This window comes from Monodelphis domestica, chromosome 1 (genome assembly GCF_027887165.1).
Source record: "Monodelphis domestica isolate mMonDom1 chromosome 1, mMonDom1.pri, whole genome shotgun sequence".
Taxonomy (NCBI): domain Eukaryota; kingdom Metazoa; phylum Chordata; class Mammalia; order Didelphimorphia; family Didelphidae; genus Monodelphis; species Monodelphis domestica.
This window is the reverse complement of record NC_077227.1, coordinates 404,798,920-404,824,572: the sequence shown is the minus strand read 5'-3', so window position 1 is coordinate 404,824,572 and position 25,653 is coordinate 404,798,920. Positions and strand designations below refer to the sequence as shown.

The following is a 25,653-nucleotide window of genomic DNA, read 5'->3' as shown; positions in this document are numbered from 1 at the left end:
CCAGCTTTATTGTTCTATGGTAAAGACTCAAACTTCTGTATTTAGCAAAGCCTTATTTCCTCAGGTATCTACATTATAGATCATACATGCATATTTTAAAATGACTAACATGCCCCTGGAAATTCTTGCTTATTTTTCCATACATATTTAATTTTGATTTTAATGGGAAACAACATAGTGTAATGATATAGGGACTGCCTTGGGATCTGGAAGACCTGGAGTTATGTTTTCTTTTTGACCCATATTAGCTCTGTGACCATAGGCAGCTCACTCAATTTCTCATTGTCCCAGGCAACTCTTAGACATTATAAATTATAGAAGAGTTTCTGAGCTGCAGTAATAGTTTTTATATCAGACTGTACTTACAGATTAGGACTGTATAGCTACTTAGTATTTTAAATTGGTGTTACATTAAATATAAAGAAGTTCATTTGGGAGTATAATTTTTTTCATTATATTAATTTGACTTAACCATTAACAGTGTCATTTCAGTTAATTAGATCTGTTTCATTTATTTTCATTTTATACTTATCCTTAATCTGAAGAAGGTCTTGCTCTCCCAGACTCTAAAATGTGTCACAAATTAGCTGTACTCAAAACTATTTGGAAATGAGCAAAAAATAGAGAATAAAGAAATAGAATAAAGAAACCAGGTCTCCAACCAAATATATATATATACATATATATATATATATACAAAAGACTTATTTTATAAGCCTCAAAATTAAAATTATAAAAAATATTTATTATTAAATACATGTACTTGGGGAAAATGGATAATAATTTGGCAGGAAATGGATTTAGACCTACATCTTACAACATATGACTTAGTAAATTTTGCCTGGATGATAGACTTAAACATAAAACAGAACTTTAAAAAAGGGAAGAAAATGGAATAATATAGTTATTTTAATTGTGATGGAGAGATTACTTTTTTCTGATTAAATTTAAATATTAGGGGCACTCAATCAATAGGCATTTATTAAGCACTTTCTGTGTGCCAGTACAAAGGAGAAAACAAAAACAGGCTTTGTCCAGCTTACATTTTAATGGTGAGGCAACATGGACAGAAATCAGTATATTCAGAATACATACAATATGGTTGGAAAGGAACTTAGAGGGTAAAACACTAGTAATCAGGGAGATGTGGAAAGGGCCACTTATAGGACGTGACATTTGAACCAACTCTTAAAGGAAGCCAGGGATTCTAAGAGACAGAGATTGGCAGTGGAAGAATTGCTGGGATAGGGTGGGAAGGGATGGAATGGACACCTAGTGCAAAGAACTAGAGAAAGGAAATAGAGCAGCATGTATGAGGAACAGCAATTAGGCCAGTATGGTTTGACTGTAGAGCATGTAGTAGGAAGATTGGAAATATAGAAAGAGGCCAGGTTGTGAAGTGCTTTAAAGGCCAAGCAGAGAATTTTATATTTGATCCTGAAGTCAACAGGGAACTAGTGGAGTTTATTTAGCAGAGAGATGATATGGTTAGATATGTGCTTTAGGAAAATCACTATAGCAGCTATATGGAGGATGATTTAGAGTGGGGAAAGACTTGAGAAGGGGAGACCAACCAGAAGACTGCTATAATTATCTAGGTATCACAGCTTGAACAAAGGTAGTGACTCTGTGAATAGGGGAAAAGATATAGAGAAAAATTATGGGATTTGTCAACTCTAGAATTCAACCTATTTTTCCTGGCTCCTCTGGGACCACAAAGAACAATTTCCCCAAAACATTGCCCTACAAGTATTTGAACAATAATATGTAGATTTAATTTGAAATTGTTGGTAACTACTTGTTTTTCAAATATTCACTATTTTGGATTCCTGTCTCGTGAATTGTCTGTACATTCTTTTAGCCATTTGTTCCTTAAGAATACATCCAAGATGAAAATGTTTCCCAATGTTGCCCTTCTTAGTTTTCTGCTATACATGTTTTATTTGTTTATAGTTAAACTTCCCAACTTTATTCTAAATAATCCGTTCTTTTACTAAGAATTTGTCTTGCACATTTAGGATAAGCATGCTTATTTTCTCATTAATTAATTTCACATTTTTGTTAAGCTTGTATAACTAAATATAAGAAGTTTATAAATATATTTTCCTCCCTAGATTTTAAAAGGAGAATGCCTCTTGGATATTTCCAGTTTTGCAGATAACAGGTATGTACTATTTATATCAGAGCAGCTCAAAGAGTTTGAAGTTTTTTCTCATTTAGTGGTGGAATATGAATGGTCATTAAACTTGGTCTTGAATATTAGCCTAATGACTTCAATTTGGATACAGAAAGATATTTTATAGTTCCTAAGTGTGATGTATAGCAAAATAGTAATTTGGTTTGTCAAAAAAGTACACAGTTTGAAGGAAATCATTGTTCCCTCACCAATAGCTTTTTGTTCTCTTTCACTAGGTTTATTTTCATGGATCTTTACAAATTAGTCTATATTTTCCATAACCTTGTATTTCAAAGTTACAAAGAATTTCCAGTGAATGATGAAGACTCTGAAGAAATGTGGGAGTTCCCTATATTAATAAATACAGAGAAAGTTAATAAGACTTTAATCAGGACAGCATAATTTTTCTTGGATTTTTTTATTCTAGGTTAAATTTTGAACTAGGGTAAATTCATTTTTTTAAGTAAATGTTTACCCATCAACTTAAAATGCTATCTCTTTTCAGCAAAGCAGTGAATAAGGAATATGAAGAATATGTTCTTACAGTTGGTGATTTTGATGAAAGAGTTTTCTTGGGAGCAGATGCAGAAGAGGAAATTGGAAGTCCTCAGAAGTTTACAGGTGACATCCCAGCAGGAAAACTGATTGCAAGAGTCCATATGGATTGTAACCTTCAGCAGCATTTTGCGAAGGTACATAACCTATTCAGATTTCAGTTTTCATTGTAACTCTGTATCATTTTACTACCAGAACACAAACATCTTTTTGTAATTAAAATGTTAATTTCCAATGTTATCCTATATCTTCGTGAACTTGTTAGCCAAAGGGATTTTTAAAAAAGCATTTTAACCTTTTCTGCTTTACTTCTTGTGTGTACATATCAACACTGCCTTAAAAACTCCCTTTTGATAAGATATATCTTATTCATACCTTGAAATTATTTAAGATTCCTTGAATGATATAACTCTTATAGGAGGTACCATTTGAGCTAAGGCTTTCAGAAAAGCTAGGAGTTCTCAGAGGCAGAGGTGAGAAAGGAGAGCATTCCGGGCATGAGGGACAAATAGCCAATGTGAAGTCATAGAGAAGCCAAATATGGTGGGGCATACCTGTAGTCCCAGCTTCCAGGAGGCTAAGGCTGGGGGATCATTTGAATCTGAGTGTTCTGAGCTTCTGTGAAACAAGCTAATTGGGAGTCCAAAGTAAATTTGGCATTAATATAGTGAAACCCTTAGAGCCAGCCATCACTAATTTCTTGCCTAAGGAGAGGTGGCCTGGGCTAGGTCAGAAATGGATCATATCAAAGTTCCTGTGGTGATCAGAATGGGATTATGTTTGTGAATATCACTTGCTCTTCTAGTCTCGATGACTTAGGGAGACCTAGTCTGTTAAATAAATGAATAGATAAATAGTCATATAGATAGGAAATGGAATGTTATGTTTAGGGGACAGCTTTTAGAACTGTTTACATAGGTAATGTTCATGGTGAGTGCATGAGAAGGAATAATGTGTAATTAGCCTAGAAAGATAAGTTCAAGCAAGATGGTAGAGGCCTCTAAATGTTAAACAGAAGAGTTTTATTTTATCCTGAAAACCTTGAAACTTGTTGGGCAGGAGTGTGACATAGTGAGACCTGTATTTTAGGAACTTCACTTTGGCACCAGAGTGGAGGAGGATGGGTGTAGGGAGACATTGAAGAGTCCATTATAGTAGTAGTCCAGGTGAGAGGTGAGGCTCAAGCTGGGATGATGGCCATGTGAATGGAGAGAAGGGAGCAGAGGTAAGACAGAGTTCATTTGCCCATGACACCTCTAGAATCTGACCTCCTGTGCCTCACACAGACTATTCTCCTTCAACTTGGTCTCAGCCTATAGAATCCCACTCTTGGTAGACCACTGCTGTGGCTTCAATGCTTTTATGAGCTTCCTAGAGATATTTGTTCTCGTCCACAGGACTAGTCTGACATCTGGGACATCTGGGACTCTTCTAGACTTTAACATTGTGCAACCTTGAAGGACTCAATTAACTTCACTTTGCCTTATTTCCCTCATTTGTTAATGGAGACAACTTGGATTGGAAGAGTGCTGGCTGGGTTTGTAGGCAGAAAAGCCCTTTCTGCCCCTTCCTGTCTTGTTGGTCTCACTTTGCCTCTGGGTCACACATTTTTAAGTGCAAAATTAAGAGGATTTGAGTATTTCATAGGATCCTTCCAACTTTAAATTACATGATACTGTGGGAATTAATATTGGGCTTTGCCATTTCATGGGACTTTGTGAGGATTAAATGAAATAACATAAAATACTTTGAAAAATAGAAAGGAATATGATAGGAACCTGTTTTACACAGTCAACGCATGCAGATTCATGTATATGCGATTGGCCACTGAAAAAAATAAAAGCAGAAAAATGTGCAAAATACAAATGTTAAATTAAGCCCTAAATCCATGCCATTTTCCCAGATGGTGTAAAGTCTTGCAGCAGTTTGCCCAGTCATGCTTATTCTCACTCTGAGAAGCTAGTCTGAGGCATTACATTGTTTTGCACCAAACATGATCCCCAATATTAGTCTTTGTCTGGAGTTCTAGCTTGTAACAAGTCTTGTCCATATCAGAACAGTATTTTTCTTTGTTTCATTAATGCTGTTTAGTAATTAACAATGGCCTCAAAGCATAAGAGTAATGATGCTGGTAGCTTTGATAAGCCTTAGAAAAATCAAGTGCCGAAGTACGTTCATATAAGAAATACTTATTAAATAATGGGTTTCATCATTATGTGTGATTTTCAACTTATGTGAAGGGTCTAGGAACATATTGGTCAAATAAAAAGAGCTCCTACTATATTCAATTATAAGGTGCTGAAATGCCCCAAATTTAGCAGATAGATAACAGGATAGGGGAAAAAAACCCTGCTTTATTTTATAAGGAAATATGATTTCCATGAAGAGTGTGCATATGAAATTTTTTTATTACAAACACTTTGAGGAAGGAAACATAACTTTTGAATCTGAGAGGTTTCTCTCCCTCTTGATAGAAAAGATCATTTGCCCCTTCTACTCCACTTACCGGACGTCGGTATCTACGAGAAAAGGAAGCTGCCACTACTCCTGTAGCTTCAGCAACCCAGAGTGTGAGCCGATTACAGAACATTGTGGCTGGATTGAAAAATGCACCAAGCGAGCAACTTGTGAATATTTTTGAGTAAGCATACAACTACTAACTCTTGGGTTTTTTAAGTAAGTTTCAGATACTTTTAATAGTCCTTGAGGCATAGCTTTCCTATTTAAAGTAGGTTTTTCTTCTCTAATACGTCTAATTGTATCAGCTAAGCTTATGTTGTACAAATTTGTAATTTAGGAGAATTATATAGTACCTGTGTATTAGGCTGGCACAATGAATCAATCAGCAAGCATTTATTAAGCTCTTACTATGTGTCAGGTCCTGAAGACACAATGAAATACAAGATCAGTCACCACCCTCAAGGAATTCCTATTCTAGTAGGGCAAACAACATGCCAGTTGCCAAGTACATACAAAGTACATAACAGAGTAGATGGAAGGTAGTCTCGGAGAAGTCACTAACAAGTAGAGTGTCAGGGTTGTGAGGATTAGAAAAGTCTTCCTCCAGGAGGTGTGATTGGAACTGAATCTTGAGGGAAGCAAAGGAATATAAGAGAAGAATATGCCTGGGATATGGGGATAACCAGTACAAAGTGCCAACCAAGGTAGAATAGCATTATATTTGAGGAGAAGTGAATAGGACAGAATGGCTGTCCTGCACTTCCTTGTGAGCATCCATGCCCTTTAGTGGAGTAAGGCATATAAGAAGATGGGAAATAGAGGAAAGCACTAGGTTGTAAAGAGCTTTAAATGCCCAACACAGAACTTTATATTTGAACCTGGAGGCAGCAGGGAACCACTGGTGCTCTTTGAGCATGGAGAGACATGGGAATGCCACTTGCTAGGAAAATCACTTTGGCAGCTGCATATAAGATAGTTTGGAATGGGGAGAGACTTGAGGCAGGAAGACCAGCCAGAAAGCTATTGCAGTTGCCCAGGCAAGAGGTGATCTGGGCCTAAATTAAGCAGGAGATCATATGAATGTACAGAGATATGATATGAAGGTAGACGTGCCAAGATTTGGCAGTGTATTGGATTTATGAGAATAAAAGTAAATAGTTGAAAGATGACCCTGAAGTGAAAAGTCTAGGTTCCTGGGAAGTTGGCAGTACCCTCAACAATCACAAGTAAGTTTAGAAACATGGAGAGTTTGGGGTCAAAGATGAGTTCTCTTTTGAACATGCTGAGTTTGAGGTACTTAAGGGCACATTCATTTTGAAATGTCCAAAAGGCAGATGAAGGATATGAGAATGGTGCTCAATAAGAAATTAGGCCTGGATATATAGCTATGGGAATCTTCTGCATAGAGATGATACTGAACCCATGGGAAGTATTGAAACCACCAAGTGACATAATGTTGAGTAAAAGAGAAAGGGCCCAGGGCAGAGCCTTGAGGTACATCTGAGATTAGTGGGTATGACCAGGATCAGGATGCCAAAAAAGAAACCCACAAGCAGCAACAGTCAGTTTGGAGAAGAACCAATAGAAGCTGAGAAGAAGGTGACTTAGTCTCAGATGCTGCAGAGAGGTCAAGGTGGGTGATAAGAAGAGGCCATTCATAGTGTCTGGAATGGGAATTTTGGAGGATCTTGATATAGCAAGCTGCATCCCCTTTAATCACTCAAACAATCAGAGAGGCCGGGATAAGATGCAGACAGATGTGGCTTTATTGCTTATTACATGCAAAGAACGGGGACATTGTGCTTAAGTCAGAGACCCAACTCCACCTATGCAAAAGAGTACTCATTAAAGGTTTATGTGAGAAAGTAGGAGGGGAAAGGTAAAGGGAGAGTGAAGCTGTATCTAATTAAGCTAATGATTTAAACTTAATCTCTACTTGGAGTTTCAGGGATATTGATCTAATATTATTACTACTGCTAGCCAAAAATACATTGAGAATAATACACTAATTTTCATTCCATGCATTTGGCAGTTAAGAAATCATTGGGGAGAGTAGTTTTCAGCTGAGTGAAGAAGTTTAAAGCCAGATTTTGAAGGGTTTAGAAGATAATGAGAGGAGAGAAAATGGAAACATAGCACTGTCAATTCTCTTGAAAAATGCAATTCTTCTCACTGCTACACATTATTTTTTGTTTTAGGCAGCCCATAATTAAGGTTAATAGTATGAAACTTCTGAAGAAAATTATTTTACAATTGCACAGTATCTAAATCAGTATAGAAAAGTGAAGTGGAGGTTTTCTCCCCCTCCCCCCCCCAAGTATGAGGTTGTTTAAAAAAAATCACCTGAACAGAAAATGTATTATAGCATTTCACAAATATTTCTAAAAGATATATTTATCTCACATGGGTTCTGTGAGAGAAAAAATATTAAAAAATCATAAAATACTATATAAATGTGGTTTGTTGTAATTATATAGACCAAATTTCAGAGTATGTGTCTCCAGATAATTATGATGATACTAAAAATGAAAGCAATACTCATTGGAATAATAATTGGTGAAATCACTGGATTCATTAGTATTCTTATTACTCTAATTAGCAGGTAAATGGTATTGGTAAAAATAAAAGCAATGGAGTAGAAACTGTCTTAAGTTGGAAGGACTAAATCAAGCTTGATTCAGGTTTTAGGGAATAGTATACCTAGGATTTATATTTACTGTTACATTCCTACCTTTCTGTGAAATGAAAAGATGAAAACTGCCAAAGGGATGTGGCTTTTATTAATAGAAATACATATTTTAGGCATGGGCAAAATGTCATTGATCATTCAGGCACAAAATGATCACTAGTCTGGTGTATTTTCCTTGTCTGCTTCTTTTCTGTCAAGAGAAGAAATCTTTTCTCTGGTCACAACTTCATATGAAATTTTCTACTGTATAAAAGATAAGTTTTAGGATGTGTTGCAGCTCTTCTCCCCACCGAATCTACCATTGTTAATAAAATGCCCAAATGATCTAGAACTCCAGAGAAGATTATGATCTTCCTTTATAGCTCTGAAAGTATCCTGAAATCTTCCACAGAAAGAGGAGCTCCATCTCCTTAGATCGGACCACATCTGGAGTACTGTGTTCTGTTTTGAGTACCTCATTTAATTTCATTTGATTGATTGATTTATTTGTTTATTTATTTATTTATTTGTTTTTAATGGGTACCTCATTTTAGGAAGAACATTGATAAGCTAGAGAGTACCCAGAGAAGGCAACCAGGCTGGTTAAGGACCTTAAGATTCTACCAATATGAAAACTAATTGAAAGAAAGGAATATTTAGCCTAAAGAGAAAAAGAGTGAGGAGAGGATTGACATCTTCAAGCATTTGAAGAGTTTTCACATGAAGCAGAGATTTAACTTTTTCTAGGTGGCCCAGAGGCTACACACAAAAGCAATATATAGGAGTTGTGGAGAGGTAGATTTGATTTGGTTTAAGAAAATATTCTTCCAAACATTTAGAGCTATGTTAAAGTAGAATGGGCTACCTCAGAAGGTACCCCATCACAAGTGTTCTTCAAACAAAAGTATGATAAACACTTATTGAGGAGGTTGAAGAAGGAATGGGTTATACCCAATGACACACCTGAAGTTCCTTCCAAGTCTATGAGTTTTGTTTGATATCCATAGTAATACTGCATAATAGGATCATAGATCATAGAAATATAGATTTAGAGCTAAAATGGGCCTTAAATATCAAGTCTACTTCCATCATTTTACAAATGTTAAGTGACTTGCCCAAGGTCACACAGCTAATAAATGTCTGAGGAGGGAATTGAACCCATCCTCCTTTTTTTTTGAAAGCTAGTGCTTATATCAGCCTTCTGGGATAACTCTGGTGTAATGCATGTGTGCCCAAAGTGTAGCTACATATTATATCAGCTCTTCTTATATGTATATGTATACATATATATATATGGAGAGCTCATATACATATATATGTATATGTGTGTGATCCAAAATGGAATCCCAAAGCCTGCATGGTGACTTGATTTAAAGACTTTCTACCTTCTTTATTTTAACATGACTAAGTTATAACACAGGACAGAACTTAAGTCTTCAAATGTTGTAATATAATTTCTTTCAATATTAGGTTACTCATATTATGTTTTACAGGTCTTGTGCACGCAATCCTATGGAAAACATTATGAATATAGTGAAAGGGATAGGAGAAGCTTTTTGTCAACATTATACTCAATCAACAGATGAACAGCCAGGATCTCACATAGGTAAGAAATGCATTTATTTAATGCAACATTGCAAACTTTTTATTTTTTTAAAGACAACAACATTATCATTAAAACAACATTATCATTAAACAAAACAGAAAGTTTAACGAACTTCTTCCCAAAACCCCAATGCTGAGCACAGGTGTTAGTCAAGAAAGCTGGCCCATGACTCCACACTGCTCCTCTCACCTGGGCCTGTGTGATGGATGCTACAGACCCCACATTCAAGTGAGGTTGCCCCCAAACCTCTGCCAGAGGAATGAATTCCAGTCCTCTTTGGAAAGGTGGTAAGAGGGACCAGGGAGTCACCTTTTCTTCTCTTCCATTCTCCCTTCTGGTCTAGTCTTCCCCTAAGCCTAAGAGCAACTCTGCTGTTTCTGCTACATAAGGATCCATCTGGGCCCTGGGCCCTCTAAAGCCTTAGCAGGTAGTCTGCCCTGGGAATTTCAGCAGCATCACTGCTTGCAAAAGAGGCTGGGAGTCTCTTTCTTGTTATTAGAAAAGGTAAATAGACACAACAAAAACCTTAAAAATATAGAAAGAGTTTCTTCTCACTGAAAGAATGGATATCATAACCAACATCCTCTTCTGGGTACTTAATAACTATTCACATTTATTTGCATGTTCCTTTTTGATTCTGTCGTAGATTTTGCTGTAAATCGACTTAAATTGGCAGAAATCTTATACTATAAAATTTTAGAGACTATAATGGTTCAGGAAACAAGACGACTTCATGGAATGGACATGTCTGTAAGTGGATTAATATTTTATTTATTAAGCACAGATCTGTTCTTTTTGGTCACTCTTGAATTCTTGAAATGGTTAGGTATGTTCATTTCCTATAATTTCTCTCCCCACCACCCAATCCTCAATTCTCCAGCATAAATTTTTGAAATGATTAGATATTCTACTCACTCACAAATAGTGAGAGTAAGACAAGTAGGTCAAGCCAACAAGAAGTAGTCACAATTAAGAAATGTTGAGGACTTTGTTGTTTGAGAAGCATAAGAGAGAGACTTCCTTAGTTCTTTAATTAAAAATTAATTTTTAAGAAGGCAATCCTTTTATATTATATGGGAGAGCATGTTATTAGCTATGTATATGTCACTACTTTTTTATGAGAACTTTGTATGATAAAATTCATTCTGATGCCAGCAACACACATTTTTTAAAATTAAAGATATTCTATTTTCCCAATTATATGTAATAATAATTTTCAATATACATTTCCCAAAATTATAAGGTCCAAACCACCTCCCTCACTCCCTTCCCTCCATCCATTTGGAGATGGCAAACAGTTTGTTCTGGGCCCTTCATGTATTATGCAAAAAACACTTCCATATGGGTAATTATTGTAAGAACACGCTCATAAAAAACCAAATCCCCAAAATAAAGCCATAAAAACACTCGCGTGAAAGATAGTATGCTTTGATCTGTATCCATCCAACTCCAACGTCTCTTTCTCTGGTGGTAGTTAGCATTGCCATCATAAATCCTTCAGAATTGTCCCAGTTCATTGCATTACTAAGAGTGGCCAAGTTTTTGCAGTTGATCATCATACAATATTGTTTTTACTCTGTATCAGTTCATGTAGATCTTTCCATCTTTTTCTGAAATAATTCTGCTCATCATTTCTTATAGCTCAATAGTATTCCATCACCATCAAATACCACAATTTGTTTAGTCATTCCCAAATTGATGGACATCACTTCAATTTCTAATTCTTTGTCACTACAAAAAGAACTGCTATGAATATTTTTGTATAAGTAGATCCTTTCCCCTTTTTTATTATCTCTTTAGGATTCAGACCCAGTAGTGGTATTACTGGATGAAAGGGTATGCTCAATTTTATGGCCCTTTGAATATAGTTCCAAATTGCCCTCCAGAATTGTTGGCTCAGTTCCCAACTCCACCAGCAATGCATTAGTGTCTCAGTTTTGCCACATCCCCTATAACACTTATCACTTTCCTTTACTTTCATAATGGCCAATCTGAAAGGTGTGTCAGCCCAATGACTCTTTCAAAAAAGCAAGTTTTAGGATATCTCCTATGATCACCACCCATCTCATCCCATGTGTCCCACACTAGCTATTGCAAAGTGCGGTAACTGGTATTCATGATGATGATGATGATGATGATATGCCTTATATTTGTATTGTGCTTTTCTTTTTTAAAGGTTCTTTTGGAGCAGGATATATTTCATCGTTCTTTGATGGCTTGCTGTTTGGAAATTGTGTTGTTTGCATATAGCTCACCTCGAAGTTTTCCCTGGATCATTGAAGTTCTTGATCTAAGTCCATTTTACTTTTATAAGGTGAGATAAAAGCAATTTTCAATCATGAGATTCCTGGCATTATGGACCATGCATAATATTTATTTTGTTGCCGAGAAAAGGTTCTATATTGATTTCTCGAAAATATTTCCATTTGTGACCTAGAAACAAAGCCTAGGTGGGATTCTATGACTGACAAGAGCCCCAGAGGTAGTAAGTATCTGAGTCAGGGTTGGACTTCTAAATTGTAAACTCAGTACTCTTGCCACTAGACAGTGGCTACTGCTTTCATAAATTGACAAGCTCTTTGGGGATATATGTGTGTATGTAAAATTGATCTCTTACCAATATTTTATAGGATTTTCAGGAAATTTATATGCCTAAAGATCTGGGGTTTTATTTTATACAAATTTAATCTGATTATTGTCTTAAGGTTCTTATATAAATACAGTTGCTTGAAATTACTTTAATTTGATGCTTGAAATACATGAAAACTTTCTAGAATTTCAATTTTTAATGAAAGGCTATAAAATTTGTATCTTTCAAGTGCTGTTAGATTATGAAAAAGTAAGTCTTGCTTTCGGAGGTATGAGATAGAGAATGGGGACAAGTAGGAAAAGGGCCAGGTGTCAGTGAACTTCTCAAAATTATCTACCTTTTTTGAAGAATGGCATTGATTAATGAAACTATAATGCCTGAATATAATCTTGCTTAGAGTTTGAGTTACTTCATACTTATTATTGGCAAGAGCATCATTTTTTGCTACTAAAACAAATTTTATTAATTTTTTTCAAATGTAGACATTGTTACCCTATACTTCATTGTTTTCACCATCAAAAAAATAGTATTGTCCAATATCTATGCTTAGGTACTACTAGTTTGAGGATTTGGGGGTTACTAGCCTTAAGTTAATATTTTCTGAGCAATACTATTTTTAAATATTCCAGCAAGAAGAATGTTTTTAGTTTTCACCCTTCTAAATTGTTCCCCAGTAAAAATGATTGAAAAGAAAATTTTCCTTAGGATTTGTTCTGTTTATGAATTATTGATTGAATATAATTAGCTTGACTTTTGTTTTTATGGTGGAAGTCTAATTTGATAACAATTTTTTTCCAACTCTGGCAGAAGATTGATCCATATGTCAGTGTGATGTTATCTTTTCCCTTTGAGCTAAGTTGAAGTAATATCTAATTAGACATTTGAGAGGGCATATTTATTTCAATCATTCATTATATAAGGCATACCCATCTGCTGACAACCCCAGTTCTATTCTATCATATGAATCACTGTGACCAAAATAAGAAATGTTCATTCTGAGGAATGACAAATTATGCCAGGAGACTTCCATAGGAATAAGTTTTTATTTAGATACACTGTAACAAAAATAATAAATTTTATCAAAGAAGCAAACTTCCTTTTAAATATTATATTCTTTCTGTGAGGTAACCTAGAATCAGGGTAGTTGGAAGAGAATTAGTTAGGCTAGAAATCATGATTTTGTGATACAGAGGAAAGAACAGGGTCTCTGTTATCATTATCTGGGTGCTTTTCCTAGTTCTACTGGATGGCCTTGGACAAATCACTTAGCCTCCTTGGTCCTTAGTTTACCCATCTGTAATATGAAGGATTGAAGCACAACGTATAAAAAGACTAGTTATGTAAATGAGGAGTGTACCACAAGGCATTTGAACCCTGGTTGGTTATAATACAAATCTTGACCTGGAAGAATGGATAAAAACACAGACTTCCTTCTTTTTTTTTAATTGACTGTTTTTATTTCAAACATTTGGTGGGAGAACCCATCTTTGTATAACTGAAGAAAACAACCAATGCCACTTGCTACCCACTCCCTGCCTGGCATCTGTCCAGCCTCTAAGGATATGCAAAATAAATATACAATATGGAGCAAAGGCAATATACATCACACCATGCTTAAGTAGAGACTGAAGCTATGGCTGATCATTGACTGACTGACCAAAGAAGGAAGATCTAACTGGTCAAAGTGGATCTTCTGGTGGTCAATGTCAGGGTCATACTGCTGGATAGATATAGCTTCCAAGAAACTGCATTCAGATCACCAAAGGCAGGATTAGAAATGAAGTCACTAGTTACATCAGCTGTGTTACAGGCCTGGCTGGGGTGCCATCAAGTCAATGTCAGTTAGGTTCCTGGCCAGGCACACACCAGCAGCAGAGTCCCAAGTTAATAATCAAATTCCTCCAGAAGTCGTTCCTGTTGGTGGCAAAGCGGTAGGCGCCTCTGTCCCTCTGGGGCTCCAGGCCCTCCGCTGGAGGCCCCTGCAAGTGGCATCACCTGAGGCCCTGAACACCTGCTCAAAGACATGGCAGGGAGGCAGGCAAGTCCCCAGACTTCCTCTTCCTGGAAATGTGGGAACAGAGTATTTGATATGCTGTCAGAGGCAATTCTACTCTCTATTGACTTTGCTTAAATGTTTTCCTTTGTTACAAGGACACCAAGGGGGTGGGGAGTGGGAATTTATTTGCAGGAGAGTTTATGTGAGGAAATGACTACGGTGTAAAAAAAAAGTAATATTAAAACTTTAAAAAATAAAATGAGAGAATTGATTTTCTAGGGTCTCTCTCCTCTCTATATCCTTGATCATCCTACCTGTGTTCTTGTAACATTGCACAAAAAAATCCATTTAATGTTTTGTGCCTGTTTTTTCTAAACCCTTACCTTCCATCTTAGAATCAATACTGTGTATTGATTCCAAGGTGGAAGAGTAGTAAGAGCCAGGCAATGGGAGTTAAGTGACTTCCCCAGAGTCACACAGTGAGGAAAACGTCAGAGGTCATATATGAACCCAGGACCTCTAGTCTCTAAAACTGACTCTCAATCCAATGGGCCACCTAGATGCTCCTAGCTGTTTTCCATTTTTAAAATGAGAATGTTGTAAAAGATAAATGAGAAAATATGTGGAAATGCTTTGATTTCTTAAAAAGAAAGATATTTTGTAAAAGTTTTCTTTTTTCCCTAAGTAACAAAAGTGTGGTTTGTAGAAAAATAGCTCACATTTATACAGCTCTTTCTAGAGTATAAAGAATTTTTCCCTTAGCCCTGTGAAGTAGGCCATGCAAGTTTTATGTTCATTTTAAGGAATGAGGAAACTGAGCCTTAAAAGTGGTCAATTGACTTGTTCAAAGTCAGACAATTTAATGGCAACGCTGGGATTTAAACTCCAGGCTCCTAAGAATCTGTGTTCTTCCACCTTTGGCATACTGCCTTTAGAAAAAACTTATTCTTTATGATACAGTGAATAAGTGGCAAAGGCTGTAATATATCCAATCCAGTACAATAATAATAATATGTAATATACTGTATATAATAATATAAACTCAATCCAGCACAATAATAATTATAATAACATTTATATAACACTTTAAGGTTTGCTAAACATTTAACAAATATCTCATTTTAACTTTACAATAATGCTGGAATGTACCAGCTATTATTATTCCCATTTTACAGATGAGAAAACTGAGGCAATTTTCTGACTTGTCTAGACTCACACAGCTAGGAAGTATCTGTGGCTATATTTGAACACAGTCTTCCTGACTTCAGGTTCCATTGCTTTTGTCATCTCTGCTATCCCCAGGACCATGTTTTCCTTTCTTTTCTTTTCAGGTCATTGAAGTATTGATTCGATCAGAGGAAGGACTATCAAGAGATACAGTAAAGCATCTTAACAGCATCGAAGAACAAATTCTGGAAAGCTTAGCATGGAGCAGTGATTCTGCATTGTGGGATGCTCTCCATATTTCTGACAACAATGTTCCTACCTGTGAAGAAGTAAGTTAGGCAATGCTGGGTAATATTGCATGTCTGTGCTTTTGCTTATGAGCTTCTCTATATCTGGAATTATCCTCCCTTTTTTTTTAACTTGTTAAAACACTCACTATCCATTCTAAAGTTAAAATGGGTAACAATTTCTAGCATTTATATAGCACTTTAAAATTTTAAAATCACTTCACAAATATTGTCTTGGTTCATTTTTTTGTCTTTAAATATTTTTAACATTCTTTTCTTTTTAACTTATGAATTCCAAATTCTTCCCCTCCCCTCTCACAGGCAAGGCAAGCAAAGCATTATCAATTATACCTGTGAAGTCATGTAAAACGTATTTCCATATTGGCCATATAGCAAAAAAAATAAAATAAAGTGAGAAAATTATACTTTAGTTTGCAGAGTTCATCAATTCTCTCTCTGGAGGTAGATAACAATTTTTTCATCACGAGTCCTGTGGAAGTTTCTTAGATCACGGTTTTTCACAGTCTTTCACAGCTGATCATCATCATTACGTTGCTGTTACTGTGCATAATGATCTGGTTTTTCTTAATTCACTTTGTGTCAGTTCTTATAGGTCTTGCCATGTTTTTTTCTGAAACCACTCTCCTCATCATTTGTTATAACACACTTCATTACAATCATGTGCCACAACTAGTTCAGTGATTCCTTAATTAATGGACAGCGTCTCAATTTTCAATTCTTTGCCATAACACACACACACAAAAAAAAAACTGCTATAAATATTTTTGTGCATATGGGTCTTTTTCCTTTGATCTCTTTGGGGTACAGACTTAATAGTGTATTACTGGGTTAATAAGGTAGGCACTGTATTATAGCCCTTTGGTCATAGTCCCATATTGCTCTCCAGAATGTTAGACCTGTTCAAAATTCTAACAACAGCACACTAGTTGTCCCAGTTTTTCCAGATGCCTTTCAGTATTTGTCATTTTCCTTTTCTTTCATGTTCGCCCATTGATAGGTATGAGATGATATCTCAGAGTTTTTTTCATTTGCATTTCTCTAGCAATAATTTAGAGCATTTTTTCATAAGACTATTGATAGCTTTGATTTCTTCTGAAAACTGCCTCTTTATATCCTTTCACCATTTATCCACTGGAGAACAGCTCATATTTTTATTAATTTTACTCAGTTCTCTCTCTATATTTGAGAAATGAGACCTTAAATAGAGAAACTTGCTACAAAAAATATTTTCCCTAGTTTCCTATTTTCCTTTTAATTTTGGCTGTATTAGTTTTTGCTTATGCAAAACCTTTTTAGTTTCATGTAACCAAAATTATTTTACTTCCTGTAATCTCCACTATCTCTTGTCATAACTCTTCCCTTATCCAAAAATCTGATAGGTTCATTTATTTATGCTCCCCTTATTTGTTTATGTATCACCCTTTATGACTAAATAATTTGTCCATTTTGACCTTCCTTGGTATACAGTGTGAGATGTTGGTTCCCTAGTTTCTGCTAAACTGCTTTCCAATTTTCCCAGCAATGTTTGTCAAATGTTAAGTTTTTACCCCAAAAGCTTATACCTTTGGATTTTCAAGTGCTAGATTACTTCTATGTATTGTGTACCTACATCTATTCCGCTGATCCACCACTGTTTCTTAGCCATTACCAGATTGTTTTCATGAATGCCACTTTGAAATATGGAACTACTAGGCCACTGTCTTTCACTTTTTTCATTGATTCTCTTGATATTCTTAAACTTTTGTTCTTTCAGATAAATTTTGTTATTATTTTTTCTAGTTCCAAAAATAATTCTTGAGTAGTTTGATTGGTATGATACTGAATAAGTAAATTAGGTAGGTAGATTTTTTTTATTGGCTTGGCCTACCCATAAGCAATTAATATTTCTTAAATTATTTGGTCTGTCTTAATTTACATGAAAAGTATTTTGTAATTATGTTCTTTTAATCTTTGGGTTTGTCTTGGCAGGTTGACTCCCAAGTTTTTTATATTGTCTGCAATTATCTTAAATGGAATTTCTCTTTCTGTTCCTGTTAGATTTTGTTAGTAGTATATGAAAATACTAATAGTTTATGTGGGTTTTTTTTGTATCTTGCAACTTTGCTATAATTGTTCATTGTTTCAACTAGTTTCTAATTGATTCTCTAGAATTCTCTAAGTATATCATTTTCATAGAGTGATAATTTTGTTTCCTCATTGTCTATTCTCATTCCTTCTATTTCTTTTTCTTGTCTTTTGCTATAGCTAGCATTTCTTGTAAAAGATTGAGTAATAGTAGTGTTCATGGACATTCCTGATTTACTCTTGATCTTATTGGGAAGGCTTCAAATTTTTCCCCATTACAGATAATGCTTGCTCTTGCTTTTAGATAAATATTACTTATTATCTTAAGAAAGCCTCCATTGATTTCTGTGCTTTCTAGTTGTTGTTTTTTTTTAAAGAGGAATGGGTGTTGTATTTGTCAAAGACTTTCTGCATCTATTGATATAATCATATTATTTTTGTTGTTATTGTTATTGATATATATTTATAGTTTTCCTAATATTGAATTATCCCTGTATTCCTGGTATGAATCCCACCTGGTCATAGTATATAATCTTTGAGATACATTGCTGTAATCTCCTTACTGGTAGTTTATTTAATTTTTTTTTCATTGAAATTCATTAAGGAAATTGGTCTATAGTTTTCTTTCTCTTTTTATGCTTCTTGGTTAAGGTATCAAAACCATATTTGTGTCATAAAAGGAATTTGGTAGGATTCCTTAAATTTTAATATTTTATTTTTTCCCAATTATATGTAAAAGATTTTTAACATTCATTTTTTAAAAATTTGAGTTCTAAATTCTACCTCCCCCCCTCCGTGAAATGGCAAGCAATTTGATATGGGTTATTCATGTGTCACCATGCAAAACATATTGTGAAAGAAAACACAGACCAAAAAACAAGAAAAATAAAGTTTAAAAAAGTATGCTTTGATCTACATTCAGACTTAATCAGTTCTTTCTCTGGAAGTGGATAGCATTTTTCATCCCAAGAACAATTAATTAATTGTTCTTAAATGTTTGGTGGAATTCCTTTGTGAATCCATCTGGTTCTGATGATTTTTTCTTCAGGAGTTCATCAATGGCTTATTCAATTTCTTTTTCTAAGACAAGGTTATTTGAGTATTCTAATTTCTCATATATTAATATGAGCAGTTTACATTTTGTAAATATTCATCCATTACATCTAGATTGTCAGTTTTGTTGGCATATAATTGGACAAAATAACATCTAATAATTGCTTTAATTTTATCCTCACTGGTGGTATGTTCATCCTTTGCATTTTTGAAATTAGTGATTTGCTTTCTTTTTTAAATAAAATTCCCACGGTTTATCTGTTTTACTTTTTTTTTTTAATAAAAGCAGCTCCTAGCTTTATTTATTGTTATTTTTTCTTTGAGTTTTATTAATCTTTTTGATTTTATAATTTCCATTTTGGTGTTGAATTGGGGATTTTAAATTTATTTTTCGAGTTTTTTTAGTTGTTGACCCAATTTAATTGTCTGCTCTCTCTCTCTTTTTATGCATTTAAAGATATAAAATTTCCCTGCTTTAGTTACATACCACAATTTTAGAATGTTGTCTCATTGTTGTCATTATCTTTATTGAAGTGATTGAGTACCTCTGTTATTTATTCTTTGACCTACACATTCTTTTTTTTTTCCCCAAAACTCTTACCTTCTGCCCACTGGTTCCAAAGCAGGAAGGATTGTAAGGGCTAGACGATAGTGGTTAATTGACTTGCCCAAGATCACAGTGCTAGAAAGTGTCTGAGGTCAAATTTGAACCTAATACCTCCTGCCTCTAGGCCTGGTTTTTAATATACTGAGCTACCCAACTGTACCCCCTACCCATTCTTTAGGATTGGATTATTTCATTTCCAATTAGTTTTTAATCTATGTTTCTACAATCCTTTATTCAATGTTTATTGTGTTATGGTCTGAAAAGGAAGCATTTAATATTTCTGCTTTTCTGCATTTGGTCATGAAGTTTTTATGTTTTAGTACATGGTTATTTTTTGTGAATGTACTATGAACAGATGATTAAAAGGTATACTTCTTGATATTCTCATTCAGTTTTCTCTAGAGGTCATTCATAGCTAACTTTTCTTAAATTCTATTAATTTGTCTGGCTTGTTATTTATTTTATGGTTATATTTATCTAGCTTTGAGAGAGGAAAGTTGGGGTCTCCCACTAGTATAGTTTTACTGTCTGTTTCCTCCTCAAATTTATTTAACTTTTCCTTTAAGAATTTGGATAATATGCCATTTGATATATATATACATATATATGTTCAATATTGATATTACTTCATTGTCTGTGGTTCCTTTTAGCAAGATGTAGTTTCTTTGTTTATCCCTTTTAATTCAATATGTTTTTTTCTTTTGCTTTGTCTGAGATCATGATTGCTACCCTTGCCTTCTTTACTTCAGCCATAATACATTTTGCTCTAGCTTCTTATTTTAACTCTATGTGTTGCTTTGTTTCAAGTTATGTTTTTTGTAAACATATTGTTAGATTCTGATTTCTAATCCATTCTATTTTCTGCTTTTGTTTTGGGGAGAGTTCATCACATTCACTTTTAATATTATGATTACTAACTATGCATGTCCCTTCATCCTATTTTCTTCTTTCTATCCTTCTCTATTCTTTTTTATCCTGTCCCTCCTCCAGAATCTGTTTTGCATCTGATCTCTGTCTTCTTTTATCCACCCTTCCTTTTATCATCCACCCTCCTTTCTCTTATCCCCTTCCCCTCTTAGTTCCCTATTGGATCAGTTAGATTTCTCTTACTAATCGAATATGTGTATATATATATATTTTTTCTGTTTTTGAACCAATTTAAATGTGAACAAGGGTCAAGTGTTGCCCACTATTTCCCTTTCCATTGTAAAAGTTCTTCCTTTCATGTCTTTTTTTATAAGAGATGTTTTTTCCATTCTTCTTCTCCTTTCCAGCCCTTCTCTCAAAGAATCCTTCTTTCTTCCCTATCTTTTTTTTTAACATCATCCTAGCATAATTGACTCACACTCATGCCCTCTCTAAAATGGGGATCATACTAGTACTTTCCTCCCGGGGTTGTGAGGATCAAATGAGATAATATTTATAACCTTTTTAGCACCTATTGTAACCTGTTTAGCTTGATACATGATAGACACTTATTAAATGCTTGTTCCCTTCCTATCCTTTCAATTCTAATCTCAGCTATTGTTCATCTTCTATTGTTTGTCCAAAGTACTGGTAGACTAATTCAGTGGGGTATCCTTCCAGCAGTGTGTCATAGACTGCACAATAGGAATTTTCAATCCATTTTGTTTATCAGATTATAAAAGGAGTAACTGTTTATAAGCTTCATTAATATACTATTTTTATTATAAACACCAAAAACACATAGGTATTATATGTTTTGTAGTTATTTTATGACTTGAGACACTTAATAGCTCATTTCTTCTTTATAATATTCCCTTTTCTTTCCCCTTTTATTTTTATTTGCTTTTCAATGGATTCTATCCATTTCCATTTTCTGCTCTTGGTTCCCCTACAAGTGGGTCAGGTTTGCCTGACCACTGGAGACTAATACCTCCACCACCACTTTACATGTTCCAAGACTGGAAGCAATTTGATCTCTTTAAAATCTCCTAAGCTGGTTTCAGATACTTCCTAACTGTGTGATACTAGGCAAGTCACTTAACCTTCATTGCCTACCCCTTGCCATTCTACTGTCTTACACTTGATACTAAGACGAAAGGTAAGGGCATTAAAAAAAAAAAGCCAGGGAAGGGGGAAGTGTGACTGGGGGGCAACCAGGTAACACAGTATATAGAGCACCAGGTCTGGAGTCAGGAGGTCCTGGGTTCAAATCTGGATTCAGACACATCTTATCTTTGTGACCCTGGGCAACTCACTTAACCCCAACTGCATAGCCCTTGCTACTCCTCTGCCATAGTATTGAGTCTAAGTCAGAAAGTAAGTGTTTAAAAAAAAAAATCTCCTGCGGGAAGCTGGGTAGCTCAGTGGGTTGAGAGCCAGGCCTAGAGATGGGAGGTCCTAGGTTCAAATCTGGCCTCAGACACTTCCCAGCTGTGTAACCCTGGGCAAGTCACTTAACCCCCATTGCCTAGCCCTTACCACTCTTCTGCCTTGGAGCCAATACACAGTATTGACTCCAAGATGGAAGGTAAGGGTTTAAAAAAAAATCTCCTGTGCTTCAGGATCTTTGTACTAGGTGTTGATTTTGGTCAATTTTCACAATTTCTTCACATAGCCACAGAGAGACCTAGAGAACATAGAAAAGATGCAAAGAAAAAGTAATCATTTGAGGAGGCAGGTGATGATGCTTGTATCTTAAAATTTATCCTAAGTATGTTTTTGTTTGGGGCTTTTACAGGTCATATTTCCTAATAACTTGGAGGCAGGAAGTGTTCAAAGTCATCTTCCAATGATGCCATTGTCTCCCATAGTGCACCCTCGTGTAAAAGAAGTTCGGACTGACAGTGGAAGCATTCGACGAGGTAGGTACAAGATTATGTGAAGGGGACGAAAATAGTTTTTTCTACTGGAAAAGTTGCATATTCTCCTAATAAATCATTAGAAAATAAGCTCTTACTAGGGGTTTAAGAAAGGGTTTGAGTAAAAGACCTGTTATATTTTTTTACTGTATAGGAAAAGCTGATAATAAGAAACATCTCATTGGATGATCCACATCTTGCTCTTCTGACTTAGAGGTTTGGCTCAGTCCTTTAATATGTGGAAATCATTTTTGTGGTTGAATTTGCACCTTTTCTCGTTCAATTAATAAAAATTCCATTATAGTTCTAAATATCCCATAAAAATTAAATAACCAAATAAATCCTGTGGCTATACTTTTAGCCATATAAGAATAAAGAGCCTTTAAATGGAAAGTTAACTAGGAAAAATCTTATTTCTCCAATCAATCATCCAATCTCATCAATCAAATGTCTTAATTTTTAAGAATTCTTAATAATTGTAGCAAAATTTGGTCAATTTATTGTTTTGTTTGGAGGTTCCAAAAAGACAGTGAATCTGTCAATTTTTCTGGTATTATTTATATTTTACTAATAGGATTCTGAAAACTTTATGTATTTTAATTTCAGTTGTATGTCAGTCAACCTACAAATAAACAGATGCATTGCCTGAATTATTTCATATATTTTGATTCTTGAGGCCATGCAAATGGCCATTTTACCAGCCCAAGACCTTGTAGACTGATTGCCATTTAAGCAGCTTCTATGAATAGCCTCCTTAGTTGGTGCCTCAGCAACAGAGGATCATAGAGCTCTTGTCCTTTCTCATCTACACATTTCACAACTGAACCAACGGCTCTGGGGGAGTTATAAACAGCAGTGTCATGGGTATCATTCATACTTTTTAAGAGCTTCAGCTCAGATCTGATGTGTCAAGGAGCCTCATGGGAATACGTAGTTTGAATAGGGATCACTCCTATCCATCAAATCCTAGAAAAATAAATTTATAATTGCTGACTATACCTTTTATTTTTATTTTTTAAACCCAGTCTTCTGTCTTAGAATCAAAACTAAGTATCAGTTCCAAGGCAGAGGAGAGGTAAGGGCTAGGAAGTTGGGATTAAATGACTTTCCCAGGATCATCCAGTGATTGAAATTTTCCAGAGGTTCTTAATTTAAAAAATAATTTATTAATAGATTCCTCAAAATAAGCCAAATCAGTGGATTTCCTCTCCACATCCAGAAGGATGCCAAAGATGCACAGTTGAGCAATAGCCTGCATGGCCAGCAGAAAGTCAGGCCAAATGAGAGCTGCTGGAAAAGAGAGGGGAGAGCATGGCCAGAAGAGAGGGGCAAGTGAGAGTGTAGGTACAGCCCAACACATACCCCTTGTGATATCATTGTCTCTTCTCTAGTGATCTCTGATTTGTAAATAGTCACAGAGGAAGTAGAGTCAGAGACCTCAACCCCCCCCCCCCACCCTCATTACTTCATCACAAGAAGAAGGGGATCTAATTTCATTCCCCAATCTCTCAAGTGAGTCAAGTGGCTATTCAGCTTGAAATCCTATAATTCTTTACAAAGATTTTGTCAAAAGGGAGCACCCAACCCAGTTTCATAGCCCAGGGGAGAAACTTTCAGTTTAGAATCAGAAGATTTTTCAGGGGAGCTAAAAGAAAAATTTTTTCACAAAAAATATCCCAACTTAATATTAATTTTTCAATTATACAGCTAGGAAGTGTCTTGAGGTCAGATTTGAACTCATGACCTCCCATCTCCAGGCCTGACTCTATCTACTGAACCACCTCACTGCCTTTGGACTATACCTTTTCTTCTTTACCAGTAGTACCTATTAATTGTCTTTATCCATTCCCCCAAGCTGCTGCTCAAGTGATTGTGCACACCCTTTAGTCACTCATACCATACCTTTTTTCTGCTAAGAGAAGGCTGTTTGTAGAGATCTCCTATATTTCAGTACCCCCTGAAACTACTAGCCCTTCAGGAAAACAGAGTGATTGATGAGCACTTCAGGCATAGCTCCCTTCCTCCATCTTTTGAGTTATAGCAAGGATTTTTCTGACTCTCTGTGATTAGGACTTCCTTCAGAATTCAGTTCAGGTACCACCTCTTACATTAAGCCCTTTCCTGTTCTCAGCTGCTGGTGCCTTCCCCACTGAAACTACCTTGTATTTACTTTGTTTATATTTATGTATGTGTATCTGGTTTCTCTTGATAGAGTCTAAAGTACTTGAGGGAAGGGACTATTTCATTTTTGACTTTGTATCACCAATACTGGAGATATATAGATATAGATATAATTGGTGCTTAATAATTTTCTTATTGATTTGGTTGATTAACAGGAAGGGCTTAAACAAAGTTCAGGCTACTCTTCTTCCCTCTTCCTTCTTTGATTCCCCTTTCCTAGTAACTGCCAGCAAGGATGGAGAGAGTAAAGATCAGACATCTCTTCAAGCCAGGCCTCATCCTACTCAGCTGTCTCTGTTCACTATACCTCTGTCCCATAGATGGATAATTACTCAAGGAGAGATGTATTCTGTTGCCTCAACTTGTTTAACATTTGTTTCTCCTGTATATTTAGATATGCAGCCATTATCTCCAATATCTGTTCATGAGCGCTACAGTTCCCCTACTGCAGGAAGTGCTAAGAGAAGGCTTTTTGGAGAGGATACTTCCTCAAAAATGTTTGTCGACAAGACCACAACAGAAGGAACCAAGATGAAAATGGTTTCATCATCAAGCAATATTGCTGAAAATGCATCTGTTTTACCTGGGCAGAGTCTTCTAACTGTGGCACCAGTTGTAGTAACAGGAGCAACAGGACAAAAAGTTACAATTCCATTGCATGGTAAAAATTTTTTAATTTTCTGTACTTTGAATTAAGAACAATAGAAATGACATATCATTTTTTAAATAGAACTTTATTTTAAAAATATTTTTCCATGGTAAACTGATTCATGTTCTTTTCCCTTCCCATCTTCCCTCCCCTCTCCCAGAGCTGATGAGCAATTTCCCTGGGTTATATGTGTATTATTACTCAAAGCCTATTTCCATATTTTTTGTAATAAAGTAATCTTTTAACACCAAAACCCAAAATCATATACCCATATAAACAAGTGATAAATCACATATTTTTCTCCTGCAAAGAAATAACATTAAATTAGAGGTAGTCTGCTCAGTATAGTTTTCTGTCATCGGTACCAAAATACATTAAGAAAGCTAGTTATTGATTCTGTGACTAGAGCGGTTATTTCATCTTTTCCATGGATTGGATTTGGTCTGAAGATGGAAACATCGCTTTTTTGGCCACTTCTAAAAAGAAAAGTCTTATGAAAAATTGTTAAGTAATCTTGTGTCTCTCAAGCCTAAGAACATTGTTGAATATAAATTCTCTTTACTCCTAGTCTGAGACCAGGTGACTTAGAGATTGATATTTAAACTAGTAATTATAAACTGTCAATTTGATAAAGTTTAGTAGAGTGTAAAATCAAGCTGGCGTTAGAGTTATTATACAAACAATGCTTGGCTACCAAGAGAAAGGGAGCAAAAAAAGCGTACTAAAGGGCCTAGTTTGTGTGCAAGCA

The 25,653-nt window shown here is 35.3% G+C and overlaps 1 protein-coding gene across 2 annotated transcripts in view; it reads left to right on the top strand.

The window, feature by feature from the left end:
• The window catches only part of RBL1 (RB transcriptional corepressor like 1), a 65,651-nt gene that overhangs the window by 21,685 nt on the left and 18,313 nt on the right, over positions 1–25,653 (top strand). For both annotated transcript variants that reach the window (XM_056811921.1, XM_056811920.1), the window contains exons 7-15: positions 2,115–2,164; positions 2,682–2,868; positions 5,206–5,372; positions 9,353–9,465; positions 10,112–10,215; positions 11,642–11,779; positions 15,383–15,547; positions 21,955–22,078; positions 24,651–24,917. In XM_056811921.1, coding sequence (XP_056667899.1) covers positions 2,115–2,164; positions 2,682–2,868; positions 5,206–5,372; positions 9,353–9,465; positions 10,112–10,215; positions 11,642–11,779; positions 15,383–15,547; positions 21,955–22,078; positions 24,651–24,917 — 1,315 coding nt within the window. The remainder of the gene's footprint in view (positions 1–2,114; positions 2,165–2,681; positions 2,869–5,205; positions 5,373–9,352; positions 9,466–10,111; positions 10,216–11,641; positions 11,780–15,382; positions 15,548–21,954; positions 22,079–24,650; positions 24,918–25,653) is intronic.